The 27,347-nt window shown below is 48.0% G+C and overlaps 1 protein-coding gene across 2 annotated transcripts in view; it reads left to right on the forward strand.

Moving 5' to 3' along the window:
* Window positions 1-27,347, forward strand: part of ANKRD11 (ankyrin repeat domain containing 11) — a 51,537-nt gene that overhangs the window by 13,414 nt on the left and 10,776 nt on the right. For both annotated transcript variants that reach the window (XM_053449477.1, XM_053449476.1), the window contains 5 exons: window positions 19,472-19,616; window positions 23,174-23,312; window positions 25,913-26,083; window positions 26,523-26,726; window positions 27,155-27,297. In XM_053449477.1, the coding sequence (XP_053305452.1) occupies window positions 19,530-19,616; window positions 23,174-23,312; window positions 25,913-26,083; window positions 26,523-26,726; window positions 27,155-27,297 (744 nt within the window). In that variant the 5' untranslated portion in view covers window positions 19,472-19,529. The remainder of the gene's footprint in view (window positions 1-19,471; window positions 19,617-23,173; window positions 23,313-25,912; window positions 26,084-26,522; window positions 26,727-27,154; window positions 27,298-27,347) is intronic.

The following is a 27,347-nucleotide window of genomic DNA, read 5'->3' on the forward strand; positions in this document are numbered from 1 at the left end:
ATTGGCTGGCTTAGTCCTTCTGCCGCTCGACGTTTGTTTTCATGTGCATACTTGTGGTTTATTGGTTAGTCTTTTCATGTTGCTAGATTTTGAATAATAGTCTGTTCTTGATCAGAGCAGGATGAAAGTGTCCAATAAAGTGTATTCTGTGCTACGTTCGGTAGTCGCAGCGGTTGTGTCCATGAAGAGAGCTATAAAGCTCTCTTATAATCGGGAAAAGGAGAGAGCCGGCTGCTGTAGATCCGTGGTTTCCAGCAGGCGGATCCCTGGCCGGGAGGTCACCACTACAGGCCCCTGGTTCATAAGCATGGAAAGAAGCCTGTGTTTACCGAAGGGTTAACCTCACTCGTGGGATTCTTTGACGCTCTTAAAGCCTTGAGCATTAAGCCGTTTCACTAAGCAGTCTTGGCGCGAATGTCACAATACAAAGGAGGCAAGGTTCAAAGACTGGAAAAACCTGTGCACTTTGTCCCTTACAACATGGTTACAAAGCAAACCGAGAGCGGAAAAACTGAAAACAATATCCAGATGCCTCCCCTGTTGCGTGAGACGGTGGGCGTGTAGTAACAGCTCCCGTTTTGTGAACACAGGGTGTGTGTATACATATCTGTGTGTGTGTGTGTGTGCGACAGATCAAAAGCGGAACACCCTCTCTGTGGGCTTTGGATTTACCCTCGTTAAATATCTTCTGATCAATCCTTCATTGTATGGTTAGCTTCTTTTACACGGCTGTCCGCGTTGTCACGGTATTTTTAAAGCATTGTAGTCGCCCTTTTTATCCTGATATATATATATATATATATATATATATATATATATATATATATATATATATATATACACACACACACACACACACACCCTCTTGGAACCCAGTGTAGACCCGTCGCCTCTCGGACCACAGCTTGTAGCTGGAGCAGACCCTTCAAAACACCGCCATTCAATGAATGTTGATAGTCCGTACCTGTAGATACTGTGAGCCCATCAGGTTTGAACGTAGCCGGTTAAACACATGGCTGACGCTGGCGTACCGGGAAGACGAAGCATTGTGTATGCCTTTGTACAGAGCAAGCTCAGAGGCGACTAAAGGTTAGAGGGCCCTCTCCCATATAACTGGCACCTGTTGCGTTGGCCATTTTGCTTCTGCTGTAAAGACCTTTATCAGTCGTTGGTCTCGTCTTGTATTCAGGAGCCGTGTGCCCTGTGTAACCCTTCCGCTGGGAGACGGACCGTGCCGGCAGATTTCTGGGCTTCACGTTCAGAGATCCAGCGAAGGGATCGTCTGTGATTTATAAAGCTTGCGCAAGCCTGAGCATGATCGGGATCTGCCCTGCCTCACTGTTCAGGGCTATTATATGGCAGGCAGTTCAATGGCGCTCTATGCAGCAGGAATAGGAGCGAGTCTTAACCCTTTACTTGTTAACAGCCTGGCATTTGGGAGACTGTATCCCCAAACACGTAATGCAGGCGTTTGCTGCAACCTTATGTGTGCTTATCCCCATGTCTAGAGAACACACTGCACAAAACATGGATGTAATTTGTTAATCATGTAATAAATGTTTACACTTTCTACAGAAAAATGTGACTTTTGGATGTTTTTTTAAATGTAGCCTGGACTCCTGCATCCTCTGCAAGCTGCGCTCATCGGCATGCCTGACCTGCGTTGGGACCCTGAATATTCCCACACGTCTCACACAAAGTCCAGGGCCTGCTTCCTATCCCTGTTTAAGGCATGTAATATAAAATACAATGCATTGCCTGGCTGGCTGGGAATAAAAGGCCCAGCATCCTTTGATTAGGATTTTTGCAGCAAGAGCCAGTTCATGGAAGCGTTTTTCCGACGGTGCAGGTCGGTGTCGGCTGATGCTGCGTGTGGTTGTAATGTGCGGGGTCACGGCGGCATGGAGAGGGAGTAGCGATGGCATTGGCGGGTTCAGGAGTAGAAGGGCTGAGAAGCTTTTGTACCATTAATAACAGATCTGGCAGACGGCCAGGGCTCGGAGTGTGGGATTAGCCTGAACAATCAAGACTGCAGGATCAAAACAAGGAGGCAGGAACAGCGAGGTCACACTGCTGCCATCTGCGATGCCGCAGTGGGGGAGGGTAAAAGCATGGGGGGGGCAGAAGGAGAGACGCTTCTATCAGCTCCTGGGTATCTTTAGAAGCCCCGCTCCAGGATTGGAAAAGCAGCTTCAACCGCGAAACTCACAACGAACATAGTTGGCTTTCTACACGTTTATCTCGCATGTACAGCTATGTTATACTTGAACCAGGTTTTCAATGGATCTCTTACTTGAGCCTAATCTTACAGGAATAAAGACTATAAAAGCCCCCCATACCTGCTTAGCTTGTGTGGTTTAGGTGCCCCTGACCCCAGTAATTGAAGCATTGACTACCGTGTTCTTGGAGTGTTTTTCTTCTCGCGTTTTTTATTATTAGTGCTGCATTATCCCCCTGGTGTTCTATAAATACCGTGTAATGTAATTAACAGCTACCGCTGTGAAGCACACTTATGCTAAAACTTAAAATAACCTTTATTTTTTCACGTCTTGCGTTCAGTAAAACATATCAATAGTCCAATGACAATTCTTAGCGCTTCTGATCTTTCTGTCTGTTGTTCTGGACAGTCAGAAAGTGGAATTTGTAGCTATATAGGCCAAAAAATTCTATTGTCTACACGGTATGCACTTTGTGCTTAACCTTCTCTGGTATGTGTGTGTGTGGTGCGTGTGTGTGTGTGATGTGCGTGTGTGTGTATGTACATGGTTTTGAAAGCATTTTCTGTTATGAGCGTGTGACAGAAAAGCATCTGCTTCGTCCTTCGGTGAACAATTGCCTTGGATACGGAATGTTCCTCCAAACCAAGTGACTTAGACGTTCAGTAGGAGGAATCTGTTCTTACCTGCGACTTGTTGAACCGCTGTATGAGGGGAAGAGACTGAAGAGCGTTGGGTTTACAGCGTTGCAGTATTAACTCCTTACCGTTCATAAAGTGTAAACCAGTAATCATCACGTAAACATAAAAATGTGATAAAAACCCTCCCGTGACACTCGTAACTCTTTCAAAGCCATGGAACATAGCTGCAGACAATGGCGATTGTTTACAATGCTTTAATATTGTCCTCCATCTGCAATGAAGTATCTGGCCCTGGTGCTGTCCCAGGGATTTACTGGCGCTTTATAAGCCACCATTCCAAAGTCAAGCTTTGTAGTCTTGTATATGAACGGACACAGCGGATCACAAACTTCTGGGGTGGTCTGTTTTACAGAAGCAAGTATGTTCAACGTGTTTTAGGGGCTTGCGTTAATTGTTAGTTCTTGCTACAATTATGAATTGGAGTTTCACAGACAAATGTTAACCCGTCTGTTTTAGTTAGAACTAACGTTTGCGCACATAAAATGACAAGTCAATTAGCCAATTTAGTTAACCCAGCCTTTTTGCAGTTTCTAGGCCCGGAACTTTTAACGGCTTAAGTGCAAGGGTCTTTTCTGCAATGTTAATACAATTTGTTCCTCCCGACGACACGCTGAGAAGATGCTTTATAGCCTCGGTGAGTTCCAGAAGCCGGGGCTGCTCTTTGAAGCTGCTTTGTGGTGATTAGTTCAGTTCTTTCCTGCCCAAAATATACATCATTCTCCCCCCTTGCACGTAAAAAGCTATTTCCACTTCCCATTCTGCAGCGCGCGGGTCATTACCACACACACGTAAACAGTGACTTAAAGGCCGTACCCACCCGCGCCTCTGCTCGAACATACAGCATGCGCGGCACAGCTGCTCTCTACCCTAACTAGAGGAAGGCATTGCTCCCGTCTGCTGACGACCAGTCGGTTGTCTATAATTTATACCATATAGTTGGCTACCGTGCTTCGCAATAAATGGCGTTAATAGCGTCCCTCAGACAGGATCGTGTTCATGCAGCCCGTCGTGCCAGCTAACCCCGATGGGCTCTGGTAGCCTTTTCTAATAGTGTCAGCGTTTCCCTACTCATGTAACTGTCTCTGTGTGGCTTTTACTATAGATATAGATACAGATACAGATACAGATAGATATAGATAATATATATTGTGCTTCTCTAGATTTGACGCCATACCTGAAACCAATATGCTTTTTGCACAATAAACATACATATCAACGAGCCGTTGAGGCTTTTCAGGCTCCTCTGCAATATAGAATTACAAACCTTCGCAAAATAACAATGCCGTTGTGCGGTGAAGCGAGCCGGTGATGTAATGGGTAACCGTATCTCTGCTGTATGTAACCCTCTGTACATTAGTTCCTTGGCTAGGATGCCTGCGCTATCAATTATTTATAGTCTTTTGGCTCGCTGCCTGTGCAAGGTCACGTCTCTGACAGCTGCCTTTATCTGTGTTTTCTACCTCCTGCTCAGCTGCTAACAAAGTGAATGCACACCCAGTCCCTGCAAACTGGGAGTGCTAGCCTTCATGGAACAGCGGGCACGACCGCCTAAACCCTTCCGTTCTCCAGGGCTGCCGGCAGGCCGCTTAGCACACAGTCCTTAGTAGAAACTTGGTCATGGCGCCTATTGTTTCAGGGGTTGCGGATGTGACGTTTAATGCTCCTTAAGCTTGAAGCAAATGCTGCTTCTACCTTAATGGGATTGCTGGCTCTCTCTTTAGTAGCGGCTCGGTTAGCGAGCGGCTCGGTTCCTTGGCTCGTTTGCATGTGTTGCGCAGAGAAATGAGTGTTGAAAGCTGACGTTCAAAAGGTTGAAACTTTATTGGTTAGCCGTGTTTCTTTTATTAGTTTGACCGCTATAGCCTGGACCTTGGAAGCCGCGACTCTTCGAGCGTTCGGAAGGCATTTGCGGAAGCGCAGACTGGTAGCGACATGAAATCTTAGTCTCGCATTTAATTTCTGTAAATGCTTGTCATGGTGTGGATCGAGCGTCTAGCTGCTTGTGACCATGTGGCTTTTGCTCATTTTGGCGTTATGTCTGTGACACGAGGCTTATGGAATGTGTACATTCCTCCTTTATGTGAAAGTAAGTCAGAGTTTGACCACTTAAGTCTACCTGGAGAGAGTCCAAAGTGACAAACAGGCTTGATTTCTTATGTATGAGGAAATGTTTTGCAGGTTTTACAGTGTATGTGTTGGGTGCGTGTGTCTCTCTCTGTTGGGTGCGTGGCTCAGAGTCCTACTTCTCATAGAGACGTTTTTAGATGGCTGCCGACGTGTTTCTCAGACTCTTCCGCTCGGAGTCGGCCTCTGGTTGCTCTCTGGCTTCCGAGTGAATCCGTTCTTCTTCGGCTGCTTTGCTCGGATAGCCTTTTAAGAACAGATGTGATGTATAAATAATGGTGCTATTTCTGCCGCTCTGCCTATATTTTATGCATAAAGCTGTCTCCAATGGGTTTTATGCAGGAGAACAAAGACCGGGTACAAAAAAAATTGCAACTTAGCAGCTTTTCTTAATACGTCGTCTGCAATAGAATTATGCGCAAGAAATGAGATCACTGTTCTATTTTGGTGCAGCTGTTTCTCAGACAGGTTGTGAGTTATCTTCTATATTAAAGCCTATGGGGGAAACACTGGCCTCTGGCAGGTCAATAATAAAGGGGGCGAGGGGGGCAAATTCCTTCTGACCCAGCGGGGGAAGGAGAAGAGACCGTTACCAGCCATAAGCAACAGAGAAGCCTGGTCGGCCCTCCTGATCCTTGAGTCTTTTACTGTAACTTTAGTAAGGCTTTTGTGTAATTGTGAAGTGCGATCCCGTGTAGCTTCGAGTAACTTGACCATAGCCTTCTCTGTGGGTCTTACACCATCTGCTAGAGCAGCTGCGCTCCGAGGTGCGTGCGGAATGTCTTCATGCTTGTAGTGTGACCGCCAACAACTGGATGGCTTCAGTAGTGTGTGTGTGTGATGTGGGCGCATTAGCTAAATGGTTCCCAAACAAACACAGGTTGGCTTACGTTCTGGTACTGGAGGTGAACCGCTCCGCAGTGTGTGCAGCGCGTACGGACTGGCGTTCTGTGTGCTGCCTCCGCCGCTTGAAGCCATAAAGCCGGCAGGGTGTTATTGTCACCCACGGACGCTTATTATCTTTTGAAAGCAGCGCTTGGAGCCCGCGTCCGGTCTGCAGTTACAGTGAATACTTTAATCTGTATGCTGGTGTCCGAAGGTGCTCGGCCTCTCCCGTTAGCAGGGCCAAGAGCCTGTAAGCAAAGCCCTTCATCCTCAGGGCTGTCCTGTAATATAGGGCTATAGATCTTTAAATCGCCCGTATAGGGCTGCAGCCCACGGCGACGAGCGTCTTCGCTTGTCTCTATTTCCAGCTCTCTGCAGTCAGCTGATCTGCACATATGTTTAGAGCTGTTGCTACGGTGATTCGCTTTACGCCTACGCGGCTTTGGCGTGAGGCTGGAATGACGCTTGGCAGCGTGTCTTCTGCTCTGCGTATTGTTTTCTTGACCTGTGTGAGACCCCAAAGCTAAATCTCTTGCCATTTAGGGCAGCCTGGGAACAGAATTTACATTTTTTTTATTATTTTTTTTTTTTATAAAACGGCAACTATATTAGAAGCTACGTTTCTCTTTACCCCAGCGATATATATATTTGCTATTAACACTTCATGATGCCACTGCAGGGTATAACAGGCTGACTCCTGGCAAAGTGTAAGCTCTGCGTGTCACTGTGCATCGGTACAGGCATGCTGCTGCTGCTCAGGCGGGTGACATGCGTGTATTCCTGACCGTAGGGGTGTTAAGAGCGGAGCGTGCCGGGTGGCGTAGACGAGGAAAGTGCATTCTTCACAGATTTGACGTTTGACCTTTTCTGCTCACAGCCTTGCTAATTTCTTTGTGTTTAAGGTTTGTCTCGCTTGTATTAAAAACAAAACAAAGGTCTTCGTTTGGAAAATATTATTGAATACGGTTCCATCGTTTAAGGAAGTTGGAGGGAATGTTTCAAAATAAGTTAACAGAAGATGTAGAGCCCCTCCTCTCATTTAATGGCTTCAGGTTCTTTTTCTTATTTTGGGTTATTTGCTTTGAAATGTATTCTTCCGGTAAGTAAGGATCACACTTGGTGAGGTGTCTGGAGATATCCCTGCGCATGGTGAGATAGTCCTTAGAAGCTTCTCAGTTGAAGGCATTGTGAAATACACGGTTAAATGGCAGTGACAGAAGGCTATTAAGCCGCACATGTAGAAGCCGTGTTCGTAGTTCAGTAGTGGTCTTCAGAGTCACAAATTGTGTTTGCACAATAAGTGGCAGATGAGCCCCGTTCGGTCCATCCAGTCTGCCGGTTTTTCCTGCTCTAAAAAGACCTTAAACAGTCGTTGGTCCCATCTGATTCTGGAGCCCCGTCTCCCTGTCCCATGTATGTTTACATTCTCACTATATGACCTCCACCGCTTATGATCGGACGCTGTTCCATATATCCACCACCCTCTCAAAGTGAAACTTACTTACATTATTACTTTTGTTGTTGTAGCGGCAGCTATGGCCCCTTGTTCTAACGTTACTGCTCCATCCATAAGTACAGACTAGTGGGGCAGGAGTTAACCGTTCAAATGACTGGGTCTGTGCTTTTTGTTCCTGTTCACTGCCGTCGCCTGGATGCTGTAGCATGCGCGGCTCCGAGCCCTTCCTGTAGCTATAGGCCCAGCTTGCATGGACATTGTTTCCTATTGGCGTTGTGCGTGGGTTTTTTTCTTCCCCCTGTAGCAGAGCCGGGCATCTTGTGTCAGGAAGCCCTGTGTTGCATTGATTCCTCACCATGAATAAGCTGTTCTGCGTTTCTCAATAGCCGCATTGAGTGAGGTAATAGGATCCGAGCCTTGATGTGGAGAGCAATATGATCCAGGATTGTGCTTCAGGATGAGAGGAGAGGCGCTGGGTGGGGGCTGGGCTCGGCAGGCTTTATTTTGCCATCACATATGTGCCTGCGTTTACCGTCTCTGCCTGCGCCTCTTATTTTGATTCTGAAGTGCCTTTGTATGGTCTGATTAAAGCAGACCCCCCACTTACAGGTCACATGATGCAGATAAATGGCCATTGTAGCACATGTGGTAGGTAGTGATCTGAGCTGCGTGAGCCCCCATGACTTGTGTTACGGTTTCTCTAAACGGCTTTCTTATTGTCACGGTTTAGTATAAAACACGATAGAAGAACAACCTTTATTGCCAATTACACACCTCACTCGGAGACTGGGGGGAGATGCATGCGTTAAAGCGGCTCCGTCACGTAACCCTAGTAACAAACATGGATAACTTCCGTGTATCATTATTATATATGACTGCAAACCGCCAGTTATCTCTGCCCTCCGGCCAAGTTCCTGAACATTTAAATCAAAGTTCACGTAGGTAGTTATGATGGTGAACGTTCCCCTTTACCCCGTGTCGCTGTCATGTTACACACTTATATTTCCAAGAATATCTTGTGGCGCTCAAAATACTTGTGGTCTTGCCCATCTCCCCGTGAACTTGCGCTGAGTCTGTGGCCGACGGTCATCGCATTCCTTGCTTGTTTCTGTGTTTTTGGATGTCGGCTTGTGTTGCTGTTACGCTGCAGGACGATCACCCCGACTCGCAGCCGTTGGTGTTTTTTTTTGTGTTTCTGGTATTCTGCCCCGGAACGTGCTGGGCAGCCGTTCTCTGCGTTTCCCAGTAATGGAGTGCGGTCGGCCCGATGCATGCCCTCTGACACAGCGCGTCTGATAAAGTAATGCAGGGGCGCAGCGGTAGCCGTACAGAACGTTTGTGAATAGATCCTTTCGCTTCCTACGCCAAGTTCACTAAATGTCTGAGGACCCATATACTGGGGCGACCGGTCTAGAGGGGGGCGATCCTTGGGCTATGAAGCCCCCCATTGTCATGCTGAACAATGAGTCGGTTACAAAGGAGAACGTTCGTCTCCCTAACCGGCCTATTTTGCCTATGGGGCCTGCGCCGGCTCAACACAACCTCCATAGACTTCATCAAAAGGGGAGCAGCTACAACGCACCGGAATATATGATCTTATCCCGGCAGCGCCTTTCACGTACCAAGCACCGGAATATATGATCTTATCCCGGCAGCGCCTTTCACGTACCAAGCACCGGAATATACGGTCTGATCCCCGCAGCGCCTTTCACGTACCAAGCACCGGAATATATGATCTTATCCCGGCAGCGCCTTTCACGTACCAAGCACCGGAATATATGATCTTATCCCGGCAGCGCCTTTCACGTACCAAGCACCGGAATATACGGTCTGATCCCCGCAGCGCCTTTCACGTACCAAGCACCGGAATATATGATCTTATCCCGGCAGCGCCTTTCACGTACCAAGCACCGGAATATATGATCTTATCCCGGCAGCGCCTTTCACGTACCAAGCACCGGAATATACGGTCTTATCCCGGCAGCGCCTTTCACGTACCAAGCACCGGAATATATGATCTTATCCCGGCAGCGCCTTTCACATACCAAGCACCGGAATATATGATCTTATCCCGGCAGCGCCTTTCACGTACCAAGCACCGGAATATATGATCTTATCCCGGCAGCGCCTTTCACGTACCAAGCACCGGAATATATGATCTTATCCCGGCAGCGCCTTTCACGTACCAAGCACCGGAATATACGGTCTGATCCCCGCAGCGCCTTTCACGTACCAAGCACCGGAATATACGGTCTTATCCCGGCAGCGCCTTTCACGTACCAAGCACCGGAATATATGATCTTATCCCGGCAGCGCCTTTCACGTACCAAGCACCGGAATATATGATCTTATCCCGGCAGCGCCTTTCACGTACCAAGCACCGGAATATATGGTCTGATCCCGGCAGCGCCTTTCACGTACCAAGCACCGGAATATATGATCTTATCCCGGCAGCGCCTTTCACGTACCAAGCACCGGAATATACGATCTTATCCCGGCAGCGCCTTTCACGTACCAAGCACCGGAATATACGATCTTATCCCGGCAGCGCCTTTCACATACCAAGCACCGGAATATATGATCTTATCCCGGCAGCGCCTTTCACATACCAAGCACCGGAATATACGGTCTTATCCCGGCAGCGCCTTTCACATACCAAGCACCGGAATATATGATCTTATCCCGGCAGCGCCTTTCACATACCAAGCACCGGAATATATGATCTTATCCCGGCAGCGCCTTTCACGTACCGAGCACCGGAATATATGGTCTTATCCCGGCAGCGCCTTTCACATACCAAGCACCGGAATATATGATCTTATCCCGGCAGCGCCTTTCACGTACCGAGCACCGGAATATATGGTCTTATCCCGGCAGCGCCTTTCACGTACCAAGCACCGGAATATATGGTCTTATCCCGGCAGCGCCTTTCACGTACCAAGCACCGGAATATATGATCTTATCCCGGCAGCGCCTTTCACGTACCAAGCACCGGAATATATGGTCTTATCCCGGCAGCGCCTTTCACATACCAAGCACCGGAATATATGATCTTATCCCGGCAGCGCCTTTCACGTACCAAGCACCGGAATATACGGTCTGATCCCCGCAGCGCCTTTCACGTACCGAGCACCGGAATATATGGTCTTATCCCGGCAGCGCCTTTCACGTACCAAGCACCGGAATATATGGTCTTATCCCGGCAGCTTCTTTTAGTTTACTGGAGATTTGACCACGGAGGTGGGGGCTGCTGGACGAGGTCAGGCCTTGGACAGCCCCAATGATAAAGGATAAATGGAAGGTTTATTTAAGCACACAATTCTATGAAATGTTACTCGCTGTACTCATGTCTGTGCATCTGAAAGTCATAGCGTGTCTTACAGCGCGTGAATCCAATGTTCAAAGGGGTTTGATATGCTTCGAAAGCCGAGCCACATGTTACTCTCCCCATCTTGCCAAGATCTGTTCGGCTCTCCACGCCGACCGGGGCTGCGATCTACGTCTGTTTCCCTGTTACCGTTACCAAGCAATGCTGTCTGTGCCGCGTATCGACAGATGATAAAGGTTTGCTGCACTTTGTACGTTTCTTCGGATGAAAGGCTCCGTGGCAGACTGTACAGATCGGGATTAGAAACCGTTTGCAGGGCAGATTTAGAGTCTCTCAGTGGGGTGGGTTGTTTGAGGGCACATAAAAAAAAAAAAAAAGCCAACCTTGTTTCTCGATCAGATTTTTGCAGCTTTTCCCATCTTTTCTGCATTGGTTGATCGTCGGCCTATTGTGATTAAATCATGGCTTTTGGACCTGCCTCCGAGGAGCAAATAAAATATATAATTCCAAACAAACAACTTTTAAAGTTCTTTATTCCTGGGCAGATCCACGATGGTGCGCAGCGACATAAACGCTCCATATTGTGTGATGCCATTAAAGCAGCTCGCTCTTATTAAACTGCAATTTAATTATTCTTCCCCAATCTCATAAAGACTCGGCAGCCCTAGACGCGGGTGTGAAAGTAAAAGCCCTTCCGGTATAGGCTGATATTTACCTACGGTGCAGCTGCCTCACCTGAAAATGTCCTGCGCTGGGACATAAAAATAAATGTTAATTGTTTTTGGTTGTCTAAGTAGGGATAATGTGCTCTATTTGCAAAGATCGCCGGGCCGGCGACCCGTAGTTGCCAGGATACATTAAAATTCTCATGTTTATGGAAAAAGATTAAATCATGCATGCTGAGATGGATAGATATTCTCCTTTTTCAGCAGCTTAGCATTAGAGCAAAAGGAAGTCAATGGGGAGGAATAATCATGGCTTGGTTTGTAATAGATACTGTATAGTTCAGTATGTGAACAGCCTTTGTATATAGAACGAAGTAAATTAATGGGGCTGAATTGTTTTGGGATGTAGTTTTCCACGGCCTGCGACTAATGGTTTACAAGAACCTATATATAATCTGTATATATACATGTATGTATGCGTGTATATATGTATAATAATATAATACAGCAGAGACGGCCTAGGCTGGTTCAGTCTTGTTTATCATGCGTGTGTCGGCTTCTCTCCCACACCGATATAACCGCTACATATCTGCTTCCCTTACCAAGGGGGAGAGCGCCCCGCAACACGCCAAATAGTTATAATGTGTGGAGGTTTACGGGCCGTGTCGGCCGAGGTAAAGCAGAACACGAGCTATAGTTATATCGTTACAGAGTATATAGGCGTTACCAGGCTCTCCCGAGGAGTGGATTAAGGTACATCTGGGTAACATTGTGACGTCTTCGGGGTAACAGATCACTACGGGAAGTCACCTAATTTGCCCATCTGTTTGCAGGCAGTCCCATCGTGATGGGCTCTTTGCTGAGGTTCCTTCGGTTCTCTATAAATGGGATTTGAATGTATCCTGTGTGTAGGGTTGTTACAGATACATTTACCCCGCCACCCTTTTCACATTTATTGACCCCCCCTTCTTATGAGAGGGTAGAGAGCGAGCATGCTTTTCTTGCAACATAAAGGCAATCTGCTGACTGATTAGAAACGGCTTTTAAGAGCATTATAAGGATCAATTAAGTAACATTAGGGCAGGAGTTCCAGTAACAGGAAAACATAGGCCGCAATTGCTTCATAGCAGCAGCCGCTCGGGCTTTATGCCACAAGAACAGTATTGCAACATTACTATCACATGCTCTGTCATTCCAGATCTGCAAACGCTTATGTATCACAGAAAAGAAGCCTTCTGTGCCGGCTGCACCGGTGCCTCGCCAACTTCTCCCGGCGACTTGTTTTATAGTTTGTGGGTTGTTTACTCTTAAGATGGTTATTGCTATTAAAATTGCAATCGTTTCATAAAATAGTGTTTGTTGTCCATAAACTTTTAGGTGGCGGGTCACATCTCTCATGCTGAGACCAGATAGAAATCCTCTCCTTAAACCAATAAGTGGAAAGTTACTCGTATACCTCCTGCAGATACGCTGGAGAGTGTTTGGGAAGCATACATTCAGCTAGCATTCGTTTCATTGGCCGTTGCTTCTCCCATTGCCTTCGGTAAAAGTGTACACAAGTACCCTCCCTGGTTTTGGTGGTGGCAGACGGGGTAGAAGGGACGGCGCTCTAAAGAATGGCTGCACCCATTAGAGTCCAGGCAAAGTAATAAAAATGGCGGACCAGACTAACCGTTGGCAATAAACCTTTCTGTGGCTAAATCCCATTCCTTGGGCATGGCCTCGTTTTGCTGGTACTGTGTGTTCTCTGTACGGATCCAGTCTTGGATTGTTGGTAGGTGGAAGCGCCTGGCCACGTGGTGTTCCAGAGTCTGGTTATGCGGAACGCTTCGGCTGAAAAGTCATTAACGAGACCTTTGCAAGAACGCCATAGAAATAGCCGGGATTGGAGACGCGTTCGCTTTATTTAGCCTTTTATGTTCAGTGCCTGCGTCTGCCCCATTCTGCTTTTCCCCTATTAATGGTTGCTTAGCAACCTCCTCCAGCCCTTTACAAACCTGTGAATGATGCCCCTCTCAGGGGGGCTTCAGTTCTCCTCCGCGCTGCAGTGACCCGACTCCTGATGTTCTCTCTGTGCGTGAGAATGCTCAGATCTCCTCATTACCGTCCACACACATTCTATCCCTGTATCTGCATCAAATCTGAGCGTCCGCGGAGACTGCCTTCATTCATTTTTTTTTTTCACATTAAAGCTGCATTTTTGTTGATGCTGAAGATTTCTTCGGGCTTTGGATGAAAACAGAACATGCGTCGTATAACCTTTCCATTTCTCCGTATGCCCCTTGTGTGTCTGATAAACAGAATGGACGCTGGCCGATGTCCTCCCTCCCTGCAGCTTCTCTGACATGTTAATAGAAGTGCAGGGAGCTGCTATATTCAGCGTTGAACCCTGCCACCAAGGAAGCTCATGGGAAAGTACACTGTAGTGCATAAGAAGTAGTTTGTAGCCCCGTGGTTCGCTCTGCATATTTCATGCATGTTGCTTCTAGAATCATTTGATGATTCCGTAGACAGAAATCAAGCCTTACGGCTACCCAGCTGATGGTAAACATCCAGCCCTACGATTCTTTACATACACCTGCAGCCCTGTAATGTGCTCTAACGTAGCAGGTATGGTCATGTATGTTCCTGCCAGTGGCTTGTATTCCCGTGTCCCATCTGTTGTAGCCGGCTGGAATTTGCGGCCCTGTTTCATCACGCTAAGTCGGTAATCCTCTCCGCCCTGTCAAACAGGTCCGTGGAAGACGGCGTGTTCAGAAACATAGCAGCGGCGTGTGGGAAGGGATGAATGGGGGGTCTGCGTGCAGTCATGTTCCCGTGGGTGTCCTCTGTGCTTTCTCAGACGTGACATGAAGGGATTACGTTGCTTTTGTTTTATCCTTTTCTCTCGACTTCAAAGGCTCTATTTGTTCCGTGTGTCGATACAGGACATGCATGTTGGCTGCACGTATGTTTAAAGCAAGGCAGATGAGCGCGTTCTTTCAAACCAGCTTCCAAGTTGTATTCCTGATAACGTATATATCTTGTTATCTAGTCGGTTTTACGCAGTCTGTTTAGGATGTTGCCGTGAAGCTAGCCAGAGCCGGCCTTAGGTGTTCTGGCGCCCTGTGCGGACTACTCCTCTGGCGCCCCCCCATCCCAAAAAAGAAAGGAATAAAAACTTGTAACAAAACCCCAATCACTATATACTACGCCAAACATTGATGTGGTGTAGGCCTACCACTTCATTGTCTGGCTTAGTAGTAGGGATGCACCGAAACGAATTCTGGACTGAAACCGAAAGTGCAGCATTTACCTGGCCAAAACCGAATATGACCCTCCCCATACCATAAAAAAATCTAACACTTTTATTTAAAGTAAGTAACACACCAAAATAGGACAAAACAATTAAATAACAATATAAATATATATATATATGATTAACAGCAATCACATTCCTATCATGCCCAGGCATACCCAGATTCCAGGATGTACTCGCAGACTTGGCATGATAGGAGTATGATTGCCCTATCTACCCCTTCTCACTCCCTTCTGCCCTAACTTCCCCTTTTCACTCCCTTCTCCCTATCTACCCCTTTCCCCTGTCTCACTCCCTTCTCCCTATCTACCCCCATCTTACTATTTACCCTTTCCCTCTTTGAAGTTCACTCACCTTTCAGGAGTGCTGCGGTGGGGGTGCAAGGCCTCTGCCTCCCAGCTTTGCCACTGTATGGAACAGTATAGAGTGATGGGAGTTTTGATGTACTTTTAGAGCATAATTAGATCATGAAAAAGACATTGGAAATGGTACAGCATAACACCCATCACTCTCACACACTTACCAATCCACACATATACCAATCCACACGCATACCAATCCACACGCATACCAATCCACACGTATGCCAATCAACACGTATACCAATCCACACGTATACACTAATCCACACATATATACCAATCCACACATATACTAATCCACACACATACCAATCCACACACATACCAATCCACACGTATACCAATCCACACGTATACCAATCCACACGTATACCAATCCACACGTATACCAATCCACACGTATACCAATCCACACGTATACCAATCCACACGTATACCAATCCACACGTATACCAATCCACACATATACACCAATCCACACATATACACCAATCCACACATATACACCAATCCACACATATATACTAATCCACACACATACCAATCCACACACATACCAATCCACACACATACCAATCCACACACATACCAATCCACACACATACCAATCCACACACATACCAATCCACACACATACCAATCCACACACATACCAATTCACACACATACCAATCCACACACATACCAATCTACACATATACCAATCCACACATACACTAATCCACACACATACCAATCCACACATACACCAACCCACACATATACCAATCCACTCTCACTGAATGCTTTCCTACCTTTCCTCTTTTCTCCTTACAGCTCCTTTTCCTTCTCTTCGCTCCTCTTCAGTTCTTCTGTCTTCTTCCGGGTCAGAGGGCACGGACAGCGGTGGGCGCGGCTTCAGTGTTGTGCGCCGGGATCTGACAACAAACCCCAGCGCACAGCAGCTGTTGCCGCGCAGATCACAAGGGAGCGGTATCGGAGGTCTTTAACAGACCTCCGGCTCCCTTGAGTGATTTTAAGCCGGGTTCAAGGGAGATCCTTGAACTGGCCTAAAATCACTCAAGGGAGCCGGAGGTCTGTTAAAGACCTCCGATACCACTCCCTTGCGAGCCTGCTCCTCCAGCGGCGGACATTACTGTCCGTCTCTGCAGGGGTGCAGGGTGCCCCCCTGATGAGCGGCACTCGGTGCCGCCCCCCCCCTGGACCGCTCCCCCCCGCTAGGTACGCTACTGGCGGCAGCGATACGCTACAGTGGCATCGGACCCTGCGGCGGCGGTGTCGGACCCCGCGTCGGCGGCGGACCGCGCTGCGGCGGCGCCCCCTGGAGTGTGGCGCCCTGTGCGGTCGCACAGGTCGCACACCCCAAAGGCCGGCCCTGAAGCTAGCCATCTTGACAGTTGTTGAGCTAGAAAGAGCTGTACCCAAAGAGATTGATATGAAAAAATACAGGATGGCTACCTGGTTCCTGGGGTTTATTAAGCCCTTACATGCTAGCTTTAGGTGCTGTGTGCCATGTGCCGCATTAAGCTCCCCTCCTATACATGTGGCTGTAAATTGCATGAATGGGGATTCGCCCTTCTCGGGCGTTCATCGGGCTTCAGCCGTATCATTCACCGGAATGTAGCCGTCGTACGGCCCGCTCCGGTCTCCGCGGTAAAAAGCCGAGGAACGCCGCTGTTGCTGGGCAACTAAATGCAATGCGGAGGAGCATGCGTTCAGTCGCCATTTCTGCTCAGTGCCGGACTTATTCCGCCTTTCCTCAAGGAGTCTGATCATTATAGCAGATTACGGAGGGTCTCGGCCTCTGTATGCGGTTCATCTTTACTCATCCCCTTTGTCGAAGCAGACGGTTTCCAGGCCTGGTGGCTGAGGGTATTTTTAGGGTCCGCAGTCTTTGCGGATGTGAAAGCGGTCGGTCACCCCCACAATGCCAGCTCTTTATTGGGGAATAACAATTAGCTGCATTCCTTGTTATGTCTCCTTTTATTGCAGAAAACCTTTTTTTTTTTTTTTTTTTTTTTTTTTTAATCCTGACCTTTCTCGTAGTAAAAAAAAAAATAAAAAAAAAAAGTTCCTGTAATTATCTCGGCTTAGTGAGGTTTAACTCATCAAAAAGTTAACGTGTTCCCACAGCTTTATTAGTGGCGTGGATTGTGACACCAGAGGGGTAGCCGGTCATAAAGCCGAATTACACCACATTCCCCAAAGAACGTTTCCGGGAAACCAGCCTTACGGCCCCCAGGAAACTATAACTGCTATATGTGGTATTACTATCAGTATTGGTTTATATAGCCCCATCGTATTCTACATCGCTGAACAATGGGTAACAAGGACACAACATGTAGCGCTTACAGAGAAGTCCCTTTAATTGGAAGGAATGGATAGGAAATAAAGCTCAGGTTTTATTCCAGCCTCTGTATTTTTTTATATACGATTTTTTTATTTTATTTCCCCTTGGGTCAGCGTTACTTTGATTGCGACACGTCAAGGCTTAGGTCTTGTTGGGTATATTCGGTTCTGTGTCGATCCGGGATGATATTGTGTGGTGAGAAGTGGCGTTATTAATGATATATGAAGCAAGTGACTCGCCTGCTAAACGCCTCTCCGAAAGCATCAGCGTTCACAGGCTGCGTTACCCCATTCAGCCCTGGAGCTGAACGGAAGCCGGAGCGATACTTTTTATATAAAGGGAAGTGATACTGTTTAGCCCTCAAAAGAAAATATTTTAGTTACTCTGCTAGAGTTTGCAACATTTTACCCAACTGATTGTGGAACATTAACCACAAACTGATCTGAGAAAGAAATCCCTGGTCCTCCCCAGCATTATTACTCTGTTATCCCGTTACCGTACCGTTCGATTGGTTAGATGAGGCGCTGGTAACTTGCATTAGGTTTATACCGTTGTTGGGTTCCCTCTGATGCCCGCGGTTCGCTCGTGCGCGTGTTCCTCCGGCTCTGAAAGCCGTCTTTGTGGTTGGGTTCTATTATGTAACAGTACATGGCGGGAGCCGGCCTGCGATCCAGAGCTTTGGAGGGGGGTTGAAGAAGATTTTCCACGCGAGGGTCATACACAAACACGCACAGGCCATTATAGATATATTATATATTAAATATTATATATATTACTCCTGGGTCTGGTTACAACACATACCTCTGTGTTTGTCAGAAAAGACGCTTTACTCTCTTCCCAGTTACCAGGCAACACTGCGGCCCTCGCAGGCTTTTGTCATTCTCTATTACTCAGCTTCGCTTTCCTAGGAGAGAACTAACGGCGGCGTGAAGATGAAAGGCGCTAGCGAGATCCCCTGAACTGCCCGTGTGCGGCGAGCCCTCCGTGCGTTTATGGTCTGTAGCGGCGGCGGGGTTTTAAAACCCGATCTCCCGGCTGTCGGGAAATTCCGCCCGAGCTTCTGGGAGTAAAGAACATAAATCGGAAACTCAATAAAAAAGAAAAGCCCGTCCTTGTGTTTCATGTAAACCGTCTGCTTCCCTCGCCCCGTACATTAAAGGAAATATATGCTTCACTTCGGAAAATAAAGCGGCTGGGGAAAATGGTGCAATCATTTAAAGCGGTAGGAGGGAGACCTGGGTCTATCGAGGGGATCGCGTTTCACCGGCGCGGGGTCTTCTGGCTGCAGGGCGTTTGTTCTTGGCGCGCTCTCCGGTATAACCCTGTAGTTTTACTACTACTTTAGTCGTAGTCGGTAAAGCGGAGTGTTATTTTTCCAGCCCCGATACCCGGTTTCCGGCCCTGCAGCGGGCTTCGGAGCGGCTCTGTCCTCGATCCTGTACTGATGCGCACGATTTGCCGTTTCCACCGCACGCTACCTTGGACAGACTACCATTGGATGAAGCGTCTGTAATGTGTATATAAGATAAGATCGCAGGGCCTGCTCCATTCCTGGAGTCTATTTCCAGCCTGCTACAGAATCAAAACAGGGCGAGAGCTGCGTTATTTAATCACAGTTTGGGGACATTTCTGCAGAGTTAAGAAGCCGTAGTGATCCCTCCACAGAGGTCAATGTAAAAAATAAAGAGGTTTTGGGGTATATTTAGTACATTGGCATGAATAGAGAAAAAAGTGGATGTCCGATTTCCCTGGCTATGGTTCCACGGCCTGTAAGCCCAAGCTGCCATATTCCTAGACCAGGAGCAAGAAAATTGTGACTGGATCCTATTTTAATTGTTTTTGCAAATATATTAATTACCTCTATTTTACTCTCGGGGGGTGTAATGAGTGCACATGAGTCTGTATCTAAAACCTATTTTAGTGAATTTAGACGGTGATTGGCTAACTGTGTCTTAAGTCTGAACGCTTTGCTGTAGATTTAGTCTTGCTGTTGGCCATTGTCATCTTATTTGATGAAGGTACTTGGGCCTTACTACTTCTTAAAGAGCGACCTTTAACGTTTTCTCCTTTTCTCCTCTCTTCCCAGACTGTTGATGACGAAGCGATAGGGGCATAAATGAAGGCCAAGTAAGGAAGGCAAAACGATGCCCAAGGGTGGGTGTTCTAAAACACCACAGCCAGAAGAATTGTCTCTCAGTTACGACATGGTGGAGAAACAAACCGGGAAAAAGGTAAGTCTGCTTCCCGATCACATCAGTGTTCTACCGAAAATCCAGGAACTGAGCCAGTATTTTACTTCCTATTCACGGTATTACATCTTGACCGTGATCGGTCTGACATCCGTCGTTGGCTATTCTTTTTGGTTTTTTTTTTAACGTGCATGCCGTACTATTTAAGTGGGTAGAACAAGAACTGGAATGTATAGATTGGCCAGTAGACATCCAGTGATATCGGGCTTCCCGTTGGCAATCTGTGGCCCGGATCTCTCCGTACGTCTGTTATATTCCCGTTCAGAGTCAAATATTAGATATATAATATATATATATATATAGATATATAGATAGATAGGCATGAAGGACCACCCTGTATCCAGGCCTTAACCACTGGTGACCTCTGTATCTGGAGAGGGGAAAAGGCCACCGCGTCGGCCCCAGGGTCACGCTTCGCACGGCTCATCGGTGACCCGCGTATCCGCTTGCCGGTTCCCCGCTGCATCCTGTGGTCAGGATCTGGTTTAACGCAGCCCACGCGTTCGCTTTTTAATACATTAAGGGGATAGGTTTACGCTGTGATTTATTTGAAACACTGAATTTTATTTTTTTTGTAACCTTTTCATTAGAATACTGTAAATCTTGTGTAATTTTTTCACAATTTCTGGGCGATTGGGGTTGTGCAGAAAAGACGTGCTTCAGCACGACCCCCCCCTTTAATGCGTGTTGGGGTATGGGCCGGCTGGAGCCATTGTTTATAGGGAGAGGCAGACTTCGCTCGGCTCAAACGACTACGGTCCTTGCCGGTACTTGTAAAATCACGTCCCTCCTTTCTTCTTCCAGCTTTGTGGATGCCGGTTGCCGTGGAAGTGTTTTTTTGTGTTTTTTTTGTCGCATTTATGTCCTGACCTGTCGCCGCGTGGCGACCGCGCGCAAACATCGTTACTCTATACTGTGGCGTCTCAAACATACAGCCCAGTCTCGCACCGGGAGCCGCCACCAACAAATGCCTTTCATCCCGTTTGTATCAAAGGGGAGATTAACCTGTTAGTGCGTCACAAGCCGCAACGATTCAAAGGACAAGAACCGACCGCTCCACGAGGCGTCTTGCGCATGCGGATAGGGGATTGCGGCTGCTTTAAGGCTTTCCTGTAAATTTGGGTTGCTGCCTATATTTCTAAGCATGGGGGGGTGGGAGGTAATGCTTTACAGGAGATGGTTAAAAACCACCCGGCGAAAGCCTCATTCTTACCTGTTTGCACGGAATAATGGGCTGGATGATGTACTTGTCATTTGAAGACGGTCTTCATTGTTACGTAGTAATTGTAGTTGGAAAAGGAGCGTTCAGAGGCGCGGAGCAGCATGACACGGAGCCGACGGGCGAGTCGAGCATCTCTCAAACATCACAGCTAATGGCTGCAGGCAGACAAGTGGAGCGCTTTCTCCGTGGACATGGCCTTTGAAGTAATAGTTTGCTGAAAGGTAGAACAGAGCCTTTCTAACACCACCCGAGTAATAAGTACATTCGGTGGGGCTCGGTGGTCTTCGCTGGCTATGCGGTACGAGAGCAGGGCGGGCTACCAGTAGGGTGTCGAGCCCCGAGAGAGCGCCGAGTCCCTGGGATTTCACAATAAATGGGCGTTCTACGCGTGCAATTATACGCTCAAGATATCCTACGTCTCCAGCACGGTCACAGCCCTCGCTTATGGCTCAGTCATTTTGGCTTAATGGGGTTTGGCCCTCGAATGGTAAGACCATAAGTGCTTTAAATAATAAAAATGATGTAGTGACCCGAGGCTCTGGTGACCCGTAGAGGAAGCGGTGGCTCAGACTGGAGGTGTCTGGTTCCTTTCCTTGTTGTATAATTTTGTTGGACCCTTCCTACGGCGGCTATAACTGCAGTTAATGGCGGTGATTGGCGATGCTCTCAGACAGAAGAGCTTTTCAGGCTGCTGTGTGAATGGTTTTATCGGTCAGAATCTGTATGAGTTTTGCACCGGTGCTGTTGGTGGTGGGATTGCTGGTTTTCCACTCATCTAGGACTAGGAAAATCTAGAGTTCCGTCTCTACGCGCTATCTGCATCTTAGGACTCTTTCTGTGCCCGCGTTGTTCCTAAAGGCTGACAGTAGGGGGCGTCAGGGTGTCGCGGGGCAATCTGTGCGATATTTGTGGAAAATATCGCTGCTTGGCTGACCCTTGGCACTGCTTGTCTGACTGCAGCTCCGTTTGTGTTATAGTGCAGCCGTCCAAAGCACTTTCTCTTCACAACCTCCTGTCTTCCGCAAACGCGAGCTTGGAGGGTGAGGTGAGGCCGGCGTCACACGAGCGGGTAATGAGGCTGTGCCGCCTCCTCCTGGAAGTGAATCCGCGCGCTGCCTACTGCAGTGTGTTACGTAACTCGTGGGCTCAGAAGCCATAACACAATACAGCAGGTGAAGGTCTGCAAGCTGCCGAGCTGCCGGGATATTTAACTGATCGTGTCCCATATAAACCAAAGGCTTGTTTTCCAGCAGGAGGGTGACCTGTGTTAAATATGAATATATATAATCTTATTAATGCTTTACATAGGAAAGCTGGAACACTAGTAGGACGCCGCGGGACTGCGGTCTGTAACGCCTGTCTGTGGGGATGCCCCAGGGCTCCCTATTGACTGCAATGTTTTCACAGCCAGGCACGCTGTATTTATAAGCAGTCTGTGAGGACGTTTGAGTGAGGATTCTGTGAGTGATACGTGATTAACATGCTCCGCTGTCTCCCGGCCTCTAAGCGAATGTTAGAGTCTGAGCCCCTATCCCTGCGATGAAAGAGCCTGCAGGGCATACGCTTCATTCAGGCTTCTCCAGCGATTTACTAGCCTTTTAATACCCGGTGAAACCCGACTCTGTGTAACGCACATCGCCTCGCCCCACATCGCGCAGGCAGGGGCTGTACGGGATCTTACGTCGCTTCCCCAGCTCCACGATTCACACCACGGCTTTGAATGCAGAGTTTAAATGTCCTGCGCCCCCCGCAGCACCGGACGCAGACCCCGTCCTAGCGGTAACGGGCAGTGTGTGAGCCTCTTTAGAGGCAAAGCTTGTCGGTTGAATGATTGCCTGACGTGGGGTTCCCTTGGAGCTTTTATAACGTGTCGGTGAGCTCTGCCTGTGTCCGCTCCTCTCGGGCTCCTCGGGCTATGTAGACACGTCTGTTTAGTTAGCAAAGCTGCAGATAGCCTCCTGTTTATGTAGGTTGATCTAAGTGCTTCAATCCCTCTCTGGCTTATCTTTTGATCTATACATGTCGTGGACCTTTACTCTTCCAAACGGGTTCTTTTCTTCTCCTGTAAGCCGCGTTTTCTGCCCTTGATTCCTGAGGCATGGTGTCCTTGCACCGTGCGTAATTGTCTGGCTCTTGTTTGGACATTGATCCTTGAAGCGCCGTTACCACCTCTTTCCCGTCTGTCACAGCTCCTCGCTGTCCTCATGTTGTCTTAGTGCTATCCTTAACCTTCTATTGAGTTTTATCTTTGTTCTTCCCTAGAAGTTTTATTCCCCCTCCGTTTGCTGATGTTTTACGTTTTTCCTCAATCTTTTAGGATAAAGATAAAGTTTCCCTAACGAAGACTCCGAAATTGGATCGAAGCGATGGAGGGAAAGAGGTGAAGGAGAGAAATACGAAAAGAAAACTGCCTTTCTCAGTTGGAACAAATGGGGATCAAAAAGACTCCGACACAGGTAAAGACATGCTGTAGGGTGATATATGTGACGTGTGCGGGAGCGTGGTCTGTACACGCTAACCCGTGTTAGGGCTGTAAGACTGTAAAATGGTGCCGGGCGATGAAGATGCTTCCCATATTCCGAAGGCGTTTGTAGAGCCGGTGGCCGCCTGCTTTGTGAGAGCGTTGATATAATGTATATAATATATATTATCTCCAGCTCTGTGCGGTTGCCCGGATAGCGCTGCCGGTTTGCGAGGCTCCGTTATCCTGCGCGGTGGGATACGCTGTGGAAGGACCCACCGTACGGGCGTTAGAAAGCTGAGCCCCGGCCGCGTGTTAACCGCCATATTCTATCAAGTCGATTACAGCAGTTTCTATCTTTAGGAGAGCTTTCTAATTGAATCAGCCTAATGGATTTCTGCAGACCAGAGGCAGGCCGGCTGCTGCTGGGGGATGCGGTGTCTTCTGGCAGCTTATTGATTGCTTTTCCCATCCAGCTCTGGGCTTTTAACCAGATGCTTTAATCAGCGAGGTAGACGGCTTGAGTTAATGCTGTGCTGCTGGCCGCCGGGAGACTGTGAGCTCTTGGGGTTCACTTGCCTGCACTTTGCACCGTGACTTGGGATATGATATGACATGGGATGTGCTTTCCCAATGCTCCATGACGAGTAAATAAGAAGTTTCATGCCTCAGAAATGTGTATTTTTATCTTATTTGCTTTTTTTCATGTCTTTATGAGCCAATACTTTTCTACAATAGCCGTAAACTGCTTGGTTTTAGTTGCGCATGCTGTCGTCGTCCTGTATTGTACTGCGCCGCAGAATATGATGGAGCTGGATAAGTCGTCGTATAATAACTCTCAGCATCCCTCCCGAGCCAGGCTTTGTTGGCCGGAGATTTGGGTAGCGGGTCTCGCGGTAAATGAGCTCCCCTTCCCGCTCGGCCAGATGTTGCGCTTCGTCGTCGCGATACTCTGCGTCCGTCGGGGAGATCTCCTGGCTGGAAACCATCGGATTAACATCAACAGATGGATGTCGAGCTCCTTGCGATACCCGAGGGAGGCTTTTGGAAGCGGCGTGATTGATATTCCGGGAGTTCGTCAGCGACAGAAGCAAGCGGGGTCACCTTCAGTGAGAAATGCCCTCGCTTTCTGCGTCGCCCGGATGCCGTCTTCAGCTCGCATTTCCGCAGCCGGCACCTCTTATCAGTGCCGTGGAATCTATACTTTGTACCGGTGGACATCGCTGCCCGCAGATTGTTTGCTTTTAGCATTACTAAGCTGGTTATACTCGCGTAGTTTGCACGTTGGCTCCCTCGCTCAGGAGTTCTGATAAGGTTCTACGTTGGCACCGGTTTCTCTCGCAGCCCGATGTGGAGGCGAGCTGTGCGCAGCTGTTCCCGGGGCTGGGAAGAGGTCACCAAGTTCTTGCTGGATCATCTTTCTGTGATGTTTCTCGCTTCCTCCCACCCCAAGTCACCATGCTCGCTGTTGGGGAGGAATAAAAAGGTGAATAGCAATGCTTTTTTGCGGTACTGATCCCACGCTGGCTGCTCAGTTGGTACTCGTGCAGTTTGCCACATGTTACAAATCCCAAAAGGGCACCAAAACTAATCGGGATGATGCCGAGGGTTCCGCAGGGTGGAGCAGTTGCTATGGTAATGCCGGGTAAAATCCGCTTTCGCATATGTTGTGAATTTATGGTCGGGTCTAAAGAGTAATAGGGACGTCGCTATGGGGATTGCACCCCGATTGGCGCCTGTGATTGCCGGAATAGGCTGCAGGTGTTCTGCGTTCTCCATGATGGCGCCAACACCTGTACCGCTTCCTGAGAAGTTTGATGGAAGATAATTGGCCCGTGTAGCCGAGTTCCTGGTATCGTCCGTGTTATTACAGTTATGTATGTTAAAGGTACCGTTGCGTAATCCCAGTTTGGGAACATCAGGCAATTCGAGATAAAATGATTTATGACCCAAGACAGCTGGAAGCGCTTGGACCGCGGGCTCCCCGCTGCGGCCGTATTACTGGATTTGCCATAAGCCCAGTTGCTCTGTGTCCTGACTGTTCTCTGCGTGCCGTGTTTTAGTCGTGATCCCGTGTGTGACACGGCTTGTGGTTAGAATCCCGTGCTCCACGCTAACTGGTGCCTGGTGGTCTTCTTTGCAGTTTATTAGGTCTTGGATTGCCCTTTATTACCCTCGTTTTTTGTGCTGCGCTGTAGATGCCAGACATTTACACTTTGAGCCTGCTGCTCCGAAAACCCGTTCTATCCATAAGCGTGTAGCTGTGCCGCACACGCATTGTGCCGTGTTGTGTGTGATTGTACTCCCACGCGTACTGACTCAGACCTCGCATTATAAAGCAAACACCCTCTCCCCTTTCATGCTGCGGGATCGGCTGCGGTTGCCGATGGGTTACCGTTCTTGCGCATGTAAGTAGTGTCTGGGGCTCGTAGATGTTCAGTGGTCAGGCATCACGCACTCCCTTTAATGATTGCGCTCTTGGTGGCTTCCCGGTATTATGAAATGTCTACACAGATACATGTCGGCAGTCCGTCTTACTTCATGGATGCTTCTTGTAGCGTTTGCAGGAACAAATATCTTATTCTTTTCCCACAGAAAAGCAGGGCCCGGAAAGGAAGAGAATCAAGAAAGAGCCGGCCAACCGCAAATCTGGCTTGCTTTTTGGGATCGGCCTCCCTGGGATCCGGGCTGGTTACCCGCTGTCGGAGCGGCAGCAAGTGGCTTTGCTTATGCAGATGACGGCCGAAGAATCGGCCAACAGCCCAGGTGGGGAAAGTTACTTTCAAACGTTTGGCCGCTCATCTTCTTGTAAACAAATCCAGTTTGTGAGTACGGTCCGGTCCCCCCCCCCCAAAAAGTGACACGCAGTCATCTCGCTCAAATGTGTTCCTCAGGGCAGTACATACACTGAAGCATGTTCAGAAACAAACGCTTATAAGGGTCCGTGTCTAAACTTACTGACTGTATGTATACATGTGTTAAAGTAGCTACATTTTTTGTTTACACCGTGTCCTACTTGTTAACACACAATGTGTAACGGTTATAGGTTGGGTGATGCTGGAGCGCCCCCTTGTGGTCGTACTTCTGGTATATACATGGATTATATAAATTGACCTGTTTTGGTCTTGTGTAGGGGAATGCCCATCTGTTGTTGACCCGGGAGAACTAAATAGTCCTGTATAACCTTCTCTTATCTGCCTTCTAGTTGACACCACACCAAAGCATCAGTCTCAGTCTGCAGCTGGTCAAAAGGGGACTCCCAACTCCGCGTCCAAAACCAAAGATAAAGTAAACAAGCGGAACGAACGGGGAGAAACCCGCCTTCACCGGGCTGCGATCAGGGGAGACGCGCGGAGAATAAAAGAGTTAATCAACGAGGGAGCCGATGTTAACGTGAAAGACTTCGCAGGTTTGTAACCGCGTAAGGCGGGTCCCGTTTAATACGGCTTTCGTCTCTTAACCCATAAGAGGTGCAGGCGGAATAATAATAATAAACTGCACTTTAATGCCATGGGTCATACTGTACCAAATCTTTGTGCAGATTCTAGGTGGCTCAGGAGAAGATCTTCTCTTAGAAGTACTTATTTTAATAAAGCAAAGAAAAGTGCTATTAGCACGACCATTTCTTTCAGCGCGTTGCTTGTTTCGTTGCTTGTTTCGTTGCACCCGTTATGTCGCACTTCTGAGAAGAAATAAGTATTTGAGGATCCACGTTCCTAACCTAGTGCTTGCTTACTGGGTACAGGCTGGTTTTACTGGCTTTGTGTATTTGGAAATGTGTACACTGACTCAATTCCAGTTGTATTTTTATTTTAAATTTATTTATTTTATTTGCAGGGTGGACGGCATTGCATGAAGCCTGTAACAGAGGTTACTACGATGTTGCAAAACAGCTCCTTGCCGCGGGTGCGGAAGTGAACACCAAGGGTTTGGATGATGACACGCCGCTGCATGATGCGTCCAACAATGGCCATTTTAAAGTATGTATGATATAGACATTATATTATATATATTAGATAGAGGGCTATAA

This window comes from Spea bombifrons, chromosome 10, assembly GCF_027358695.1.
Source record: "Spea bombifrons isolate aSpeBom1 chromosome 10, aSpeBom1.2.pri, whole genome shotgun sequence".
Classification (NCBI taxonomy): domain Eukaryota; kingdom Metazoa; phylum Chordata; class Amphibia; order Anura; family Pelobatidae; genus Spea; species Spea bombifrons.